Raw genomic sequence first — 9,057 nt, forward strand, 5'->3', positions numbered from 1 at the left:
TATTAACTACCTTTTAAAACAGACGCTATATTTTCCACATACTAATAAAAATGAAAAACAAGACTGTACTCATGCTACCTACATCTTAGATTTGAATTATGATGTGATTAACTAGCTAGATAAAACCAAACTGTTATCTCAGTTTACTGGCCTATGTCATTTTAGTATTATTTTTATATTAATAGCCAATTACTTCCCCCTTCCAACAACTTACACTACAGGAAGGTTGCAGAATGACAACTTTTCCCTTTCACTCTCAAGTATTCTATACACCTAAAATAGACCAAATGCGTGAAAAACAATGAGAAATGAAAAATCTCTTGCTGCCCTTAGATGACTGAGCTCTACACTCAAGAGACAACTCTGAGTTGAGAAATTAAAAAAAAAAAAAAAATGGGAAGAGGCAATATAAAAATCTCCTAAAACGTAGAAGAAATTAGACTAGTTTAGTTTTCTTTAATATCTTCTTTAATGAGACATTACAGCACACAACTGAGCCCAGTGTGTCAGTTAAACATGGGGATGTAGATCCATAGGAAGTAGAATGGAAACAAATGTAATCTTAACCCCATTTCTTTTGGCAATTAATGGAAATACAGAATACAAACGGACCAATTCTCTCTCTGTGTCTCAGATTTTCTAAAGTCTTTGAAGACACCATAACAGTTTTATAATGAACTTTGCTGTGATCTGTTAAAGAATCTTCAAATTTAATAATGACGATGCTTAAGAATTGTAGTTTTCCCCTTAGAGCAGATTTAACTCAAACATAATAAAAAGGGATTGTACTAATAATCCTTACACAAAAGAAATATGAGAATTAATGTCTTCTGCAAGACCAATGCAGCTATTTTCCTATCACTGTGATATAAAGTTAAATATGGTGTCTTCAGCTGCTTATAAAAAAGGGTTAAATACAAGAACAAAAAGCTTTTATTCTGAATTACAGTCAGCAAAAATGAAAAAAAAATGAACTAAAACTTGTGAATGGTTTTTAAATGATTTGTTACTAAATGTAAACATACACATGGTCAAAGCGCTTTTAAAAACTTTAAATTGTAATTTAACCAGAACTTTAATAATACCCACCACAAGCAATCAGGCAAATTCTAATGTTCTGTACGAACATATTAGGAAATAACAGATATTAAATCTGAAACAGGAAATTAAATACATGAAAAAAAATGACTATTTTAAAGTAAGAATGTAATAGAAGTTGCTAAGAAACTATTGCCACTGAAGCTTTTCCTTGTAAATATCTTACTTGAAACTTACAGTGAAGTCAAACAAGGTGGGCAGAATATGCACAGCTACAAAACAAATGCAGTGATGAATTACAGCAGAAAGAGGGAATGCATTTTGTAATCTACAGGATTGGATTGGTGGCTCTAAGCAATTACCAGTAAATAGTTGAGTGTTCTTCCTATTATATTAACTTTAAAATTTAAACAGAGTTACAGCAGTTTCACTAGTAAAGTTAATAGTTGACAAAAGCAAATTAGAAGAACCCTAAAATTAGTCTTCCTTAACTGGGTAGGATTCACCTCATCCATCTGAACTAACCCACTTCCCCACCCTCAGAGCCAAAAGATGTGGAGATTGGCCTATTTTAATTCTTTTCTAGTTCGGACAGAAGTCACACTGTATAGTCTTTGACTTTAGGAGCCAGCACAAAGTAAACTCCTAAAATCAACTACTCACTTACAAAAGAAAGGAGGGAGAAGGTTCTGGGAATTAACCCAGCAGCAAGTCATTCCAATCTTCCTGTTAATGAAAAACCATTCATGAAATTGGTCAAAACATTAAACTTCCAAAAAGTCCTTCAAAAGTTGAGTTTTAATTTCCAATTAATGCACTTGAAGAATTTTGAAAGAATCTGGTATAATTTATATAATATATTAAGCTTTACCAGTTCACATATGATCCATCGTATTTTGTATTCAATGACAGCCTTACTGATTTCGTTATGGCATATGCCTCAGAACCTACTCTTTCAGAAGGGCTCACTGAAAATCCAACGCACTAGGAATTTATCAGTCATCTACAGGGTACTCCCGGCTGGCAGCTATGGCCAGGTCATGTGGCAAGTTGAAATATTCCAACCTCAAACACAGGAAACAATCAGAAGGGTAAATGACACATGATGGTAATATACTAAGGCAGCAGGTAAGTCATTCTTCACCTAGATCAACCGCTGCCAGTAAAACTGTATGAATGAGTCTGTTCTAGTTTAGCTAATGAACCTGCCACTGTGCTGAGAGAGGGAGATAAGAATTGTACCTGCAATTCTAGCTGACGAATTCATTAGATTTTCATAAGGCAAATAATGTGGAAAGTTAGAACAGAATTTCTAGAACCATTTAACCTGTGATGTTGTAAAATCAAAGTACTACTTTATTAAATGAGTTATTTTACACAATATGAACATCAATATAATTACAATTGTAAAAAAATTTTTTATAACAAGGATGGACTGATTTTCAGATTTCCAAATCAGAGTCAACTGTACATTTACACAGAATTGTCTTTGCATGAAGCCCAAAAGGGAACAGCATAAAAATGAGTGTTTCTGTAGCCCCTTTATTTTTGCTGATCAACAGTTTGTTAGAAAAGCAGCTGCAGGTTTGTTACCTAAGGTCTGAGACAGTAGAAGAGTCAAAGGTGTCATGAATTCACCTACAAAACATAAATGAAATTTGCAGTGAATATAATAAGCATTGCACAAATACAACTTATATGCATTTCAAATGTCTTAAGAAAAATGCACCACATGCATAAGCTATCAAGTTAGTCTGGCAGATCTGTCAATGATTTTATAAACAACAAATCTTTGATGAATTTACTTTAAAAAGAAATAATTATCTCACACCATCACCACCTTAGAGAAAACAAAAAACACAAACCCAACCACACCAATTATTTTCAAGCAACTCTCAAGTTGACATAGTGTATGCCTCCACTTGCCATGTGCCCCAACGCACTCAGAAGCTGTTAGATCCTGGAAGTAAAATACCTGCACCAAGGCACTCAGGAACTTGTTCTGCATCATTTCTGGGAGCAAGACCCTCAAATGCCTTTGTAATTGCTATTTTCTTTAAGCTGGTAAGTCTCTTCCATTCTTGGACCAGAGTTGGCCAGCATCACCTCATCCCCCCATTTTGGGCTACAGTAGTAAAAACTTGGGTGTTTCAGAGGCATTGAGAAGATCTGGTTTGGGAAAATGGGCTTTTAACAATTGTAAAGGTAAACATTAACTTAAAAAGGGGAAGCAATAAAATCTCAGCTGGAAGGTACACATTAAATTCACAGTCACAGAAGATAATTTTGCTCTTGTATACAACCTTGACATTAGGAAACGAAAAGACAAAAAGGTCAATTACCTGTAAACAACTTTATGCCTGAACATCAGCCAATTCTGGAGGAAGTGGAGTCTTAGGATGCTTGCTTTCAAAGTGCTGCTTGAAGGTCTTAGGGTCTGGCATTTGTGTCTAATTAAAAAAAAAAAATGTGGAAAAAAGAGATCTTATTCATGAAATAAAAAATTGTTAATTTTTCAAATCCCAAGCCTGCTCATGATAGACAATTATCTCAAAACACTTTTAAGTCCCTGCAACTAGTGGCTGGCATATGAAAAAGGACCTTGTAATAAAGAGATTATATCACATTTCACATACAAAGAAAGGGTGGGTCACATAGAATGAAATATTCTGCTTGTTTGATTAACAGCAAACAGATAACATTTACTTAACACGTTATGCTAAGCAGGCTACCCGAATTCTCATAGAACCTTCCTACGTAATCTTAAATTCCTGCTATCCTTCCCTATTTCACAGGATAAGGAAACTAAAACCTAGAGTGTAATTTGCCCAGGCTTGTTTTAACCTAGTACTAGTACTTCAGTTCTCAAATGCTACACTATACCAACTTCCCTAGGCAAGGACCTTCGATTATTTATTCTTTAGCCCATTCGATGAAACAAAACATGAAATAAGTTTTTGCTGTTTTGTTGTGAGTTTTTAAATAGGTGAACCGCTCTAGTACTTTTAGGTCAAAGTATTTACTCATCAGTAATTTCACGAAATTTACTTTTACCCTGCCCCTTCCCAAACAGAATCTAAAGTTGCTCGATTTCATTATTTTGAGTGTATCAAAGCTCAGTATGAACAAGACACTTAATGTAATAGATTTCCTCTCTTAGAACTTTTATGTAATCAGAAACATCTGTTTCATCAGGAATGCCTTCAGATGATGAACTTCAGTCTTGTAATCATGTCTTACTGAGATCCCTTCCCACAACCCTACCCAGGTGTAGGGCGTTGGAAAAAAATACATTATTTATACGTATGGCATATATATGCATATGTATTTGACCAACCTCACCATGTATTTTTTCCTTTGGGACATCGATTGACTAACTTCAAGGGTGCTGAGCTTAAACAAAAAAGCAAAAAGGAGACTCCAGCTTGGAATTTAAGAAAAAAAATTTTTTTTAATATTTTATTTATTGAGAGAGTTAGCAAGTGAGAGAGAGCGAGCAAGTGAGAGAGAGCACAAGCGGGGCGTGGGGGGCAGATAGGGAGAAGCAGATTCCCTGCTGAGGAGGGAGCCCAAAACGGGGCTCGATCCCAGGACCCCAAGATCATGACCTGAGCAGAAGGCAGACGCTTAACTAACTGCACCATCCAGGCGCCCCAAGAAAAACATCTTTGAAAGGCAGTGTGGTACAGTGGTCTAGAGGGTGGGCTCTGGAACCAGACTGCCTGGGTTCAGATTCCAGCTCTTTTCTGTATTAGCTGGGTCCTTGCACAAGTTATTTAATCCCCATGACTCAGTTTACTCTTCTGTAAAATAAGAATAAAAGTCCTTTGTCTCATAGGGTGGTTGTGTGGATTAATGGGCTCATACATGCAAAATACCTGATAAGCACTCAATAGTAGCTGTTATTCTATACTATTCTATACTATTCTTCGCATCTAATAGAACACATTAGTTCTAGTAAAAGCCCTCAAAGTAAATATACTCCACATAGTTTTACAGACACCCCACTATGAATTTTGTAAAGAAAAAAAGTGAATTCATAACTAGAGATATGTTCACTTGTATCCTGCACAGTTGTAAACTAAGAGTGTAGATCTGATTTCCTTACAAAGTTCAAAGCGCAATATCTGCCCTGAAGAAGACATCTTTATTCTAAATGAGGAAAGGGACTTTGCTTTGTTCACTCCCATTCCCTGACACCTAGAGAACTATGCCTGGCCACAGGAGCCATTCAAAAAAAATATTTGTTGAACAGACAACTGAAGATGGACACTTAAAAAAACCAGCTCTCCAATCTACTATTTTGCCATAGTTGCAAAATTGTAACTTATATAAACCAACACCTAAAGAAAGAAGTGTCCACAGGAAAACTATGCCTTTCAACTCCCCTTACCCTACAAACAGTGCAGGTATATATTAAGGCAGCTTTGGCAGCAGCCTTTTGGTCATGTCCTTGTTTCTTCTTTTGTCCAGCTTGCTTTTTGGCATTCTTCTGCTGAGACTGAATCTTCTGCTGTCCACGAGCCATATCTAAAAACAGAAGTTGAGGCATTAGAGTGATTAATACAGAGTAACCTAAGTTTTGGTAACGCTCTCAGGGTTGAAAACTTAAGCTTTATAGAGGTGTCTATCATAATGTGTAGGTTTTCAAATTCTTACACACAATGCTACTAGAGAATAAATTAGTACAACCACTGTGGGAAACTGGTAGTTGTCTACTCTATAACCTAATATTTCCACTCTCAGTATATATCTAACAGAAATACAAATGTACATATACATTCAAAGAAAATACAAGAAAGTTCAGAGCACCTGTTTCCCAAACTGGAAAGAATCCAAATGCCAGTTACTAGTAAAATGGATACGTAATTTGTGGTATAGTTATACAATGGAATACTACGCTGCATTAAAAAAAAAAACTTTTGTTACAAATAGCAACATGGTTGTAGCCAGTGTTAAGGGAAAGAAGCCAGATACAAAGAATATAGGTTGTATGAAGTTTAAAACAGGCAAAGCTAATCTAGGAGGTAGTGACGGAAAAAAGGGCGTGAGGGAGGATTTATGGGGTGCTGATATGTTCTGTATCTTGATCTGGGTAATGCTTACACCGGTGTGTTCACTTATAAAAATTCATCGAGCTGCACGCCTGGGATTTGTGCACTCCACTACACAAAAACTGCAAAAATTTACCAGAAAAGCTTAGTGCCTTTCTGCAAGCATTTGCTCAATCACTTTGCAAAGGTACTTTCCCTTTCCAGTATTCACTGTTGTAAATTAAGATTTTTACAACTTTAAGAGAAATAAGGGCTGTCATCTAAAGCTGCTTCTTTTTTTTTTTTAATTTGACAGAGACAGCCAGCGAGAGGGAACACAAGCAGGGGGAGTGGGAGAGGAAGAAGCAGGCTTAGCAGAAGCGCCTGATGTGGGGCTCGATCCTGGAACGCCGGGATCACGCCCTGAGCCGCCGGGATCACGCCCTGAGCCAAAGGCAGATGCTTAAGGACTGCGCCACCCAGGCGCCCCTCATCTAAAGCTTCTGAAGGAGATCCTAAGAGCAATGGGAACTGTTCTCTTAAATACTCAGGTTCCATAAAACTACTGTGCTATCCTAAATCTTCCGAAAAAATAATTGGTCTTTGCAGGATTGCTGGATAAATTATTAAATAAAATTAAATTAGTTTTCAGTTGAGAATGAACCTTGTAAAGATACCTTTACAAAAAATGAAAATCACTTTTTACTGATAGTCTGAAATGAAGCTAAATGGGTTAAAAATAATTAAGTTACTGAAAAAGTTACTTTTACTTCTTCATTAAAATTAAAGTCTTCTCAAACCAAGAAACAGACTCTTAACTATAGCGAGCTGATGATTCCCAGAGGGGGCGTGGGGGGATGGGCGACATGTGTGATAGGGATTAAAGGGTACACTTAATCATGATGAAAACTGAGTATGTATAGAACTGTTGAACCACTATATTGTACACCTGAAACTAATATAACACTGTATGTTAGCTATACAGGAATTAAAATAAAAAAATTAAAGACTATTAGACAACGCGAGTTAAACCTGCCCCAGCTGCTTTTCAAACGTATTGAAACTGGGTCCTAAGTAGAATTCCTATATATACCTTTGACCAGCACTGCAATTAGGTTTTAAACTTTCAAATCATTGCAGGATATGAACATAATATGGATCTAGATCACCTTTACCAGAAAACAGGGCTGGCTTTTTTCTTACTGGAAACCTAATTAGTCAATGGATATAAAGTAAAAGCATTTCATAGAAACACATGAGCCTCTCCCAAAAGAAAAAGAGAAACGACAAAATATATACACTGCTTGAACAAATTCCCCACTAATATTTAACACAGAACTGAAAGTCAAATAAAAAATAGAAGAGGATCAACGGTTTTTTAAGAAGCCAGTTGAATATTTTAACAAACTACAAAAATTCTTAGTATGCTAGCCTAGTATATTCCCAAATAATAAATATTACCAGATGTGTTACTCCTTGAAAACTAAACTTCCATTTTAGTTTTTATAAAGCCAAATCTTTACTAACCCCAAGCCAAATGGTATTCTTTATAAATGCATATTTAAGTACAAATATTATGGCAAGCATATGGAACCTATTCCCACAAAAAGATTTGGATACTTAAGTACGATTTGGATGATAATAGGTATTCAATCTTTACGTATCCCGATATTTTATAACATCTTTTATCAGTACCTTATGTTAGAATATTTCAGTCCTTTCACGCATCTGAACTCTTCTACACAATGTCTGCTACGCATGCTAACACACTGATTTTGTGGGTAACCTCAATTGTTTTATGCCAATTCCAGAAGTGTCTTCGACAATTACAAGATATTAGCTATTTTGATAACATTTTCATGCAATGAGCTGTACAATGTAATGAGATGTGCAACATTTTTTTTTAAACTTTTCCATTTAGGACTTCTCTTAAAACATTAGATTTAACCCATTTTCCATTGTCATGTAACAGTAACAAAACCATAAAAGCTTTAGTAAGTAAAGACTGTGGTCGTTTATTTTTATTTTTAAAACAGAAAACCCGGTAAAGGAAATCGAATCAACAGTCTAAACTCGTGGGGTAGGCCCCTAACTTCTAACAACTCACTGCATTGATTTCCTTTCTGAAAGCAGAAATGCAAACGAACAAGCCACCTGCTTTTGGACAGCTCAACTTTGGAACTGCTCTCACGCCAATCGAATTTTCTACAAAATGTTAAGCACAACTTCTTAATTACACACGACAAACTGAGGGCCAACAAGTCATTTACAAATACCTTAAGCGCAGGCTTTTAATGTAACTCTTATGTAGCGTGGTTTTCCGAGAGGGCTGCAAAGAGGGAAGTAGAACGAATAAAGAGTTCTTCTAAAATGAAGAGCTCTTACAGGAGGCAACAAGTAAGCACTGCCCCCAAAGCTCCTCTTAAAACCAGAACAAATGAGTAAGAAAAGAAAAGATTTGGGATCCAGGAAGTAGGATCATTCTCCATAACCATCTGAAACCAGGAGGCCCAGGCAGTGATCAACATCCTGACCCTAGCTTTTAACTACATCCTTTCGGGGAGGGAAAAGGAAAGCACCAGCAGTAAGATCTATTTCACCCAACACTTGACCGACCCCAGCTGCATCCCGGCCCACCTTCCTTCTCAGCCGGCCTCTACCGCGTCGGAGAGCCCCTTCCTCCGTCCGGCCACGCAGCCCCCACCTCCCCGCCACTCCTCACAGACCCCAGCCCGAGACGCGCCTCCCGGAGGCTTTGGCTGCCCGAAACCCGGCCCCTTCAGCCACGGGCAGCCCCGGCCTCGAGAAACCGACCAGCTGCTGTCGCCAAGGGATAAGGTTACCGCTCCGCTCCACGGCCGCGGGCGGCCTGCAACCCGGCCACCTGCAGGGCCTGGCAGGCGCCCGAGCTCTCCCTCCTGCCCGCGGCCCGCGCCAGGACAGGACGGAGCCGGCCGCCGCCTGGGAGGCGGAGGCCGGCGGCCCC

The 9,057-nt window shown here is 37.8% G+C and overlaps 1 protein-coding gene across 4 annotated transcripts in view; it reads right to left on the reverse strand.

Annotated features, from left to right (window-relative positions):
- Nucleotides 1-449: 449 nt before the first annotated feature.
- ZNF706 (zinc finger protein 706) overlaps nt 450-9,057 on the reverse strand; it is an 8,972-nt gene continuing 364 nt past the window's right edge. The window contains exons 1-4 of one of the 4 annotated variants that reach the window (XM_034668385.1): nt 8,780-9,037; nt 5,432-5,568; nt 3,381-3,488; nt 450-2,676 (exon numbers count right to left, since the gene is read on the reverse strand). In XM_034668385.1, coding sequence (XP_034524276.1) covers nt 3,393-3,488; nt 5,432-5,566 — 231 coding nt within the window. In that variant the 5' untranslated portion in view covers nt 5,567-5,568; nt 8,780-9,037 and the 3' untranslated portion in view covers nt 450-2,676; nt 3,381-3,392. Of the gene's footprint in view, nt 2,677-3,378; nt 3,489-5,431; nt 5,569-8,347; nt 8,660-8,779; nt 9,038-9,057 lie in introns of those variants that run through there. The other 3 variants (XM_002913979.4, XM_034668384.1, XM_034668386.1) reach the window with 3 other exon arrangements.

Source organism: Ailuropoda melanoleuca, chromosome 9, assembly GCF_002007445.2.
Source record: "Ailuropoda melanoleuca isolate Jingjing chromosome 9, ASM200744v2, whole genome shotgun sequence".
Classification (NCBI taxonomy): Eukaryota; Metazoa; Chordata; class Mammalia; order Carnivora; family Ursidae; genus Ailuropoda; species Ailuropoda melanoleuca.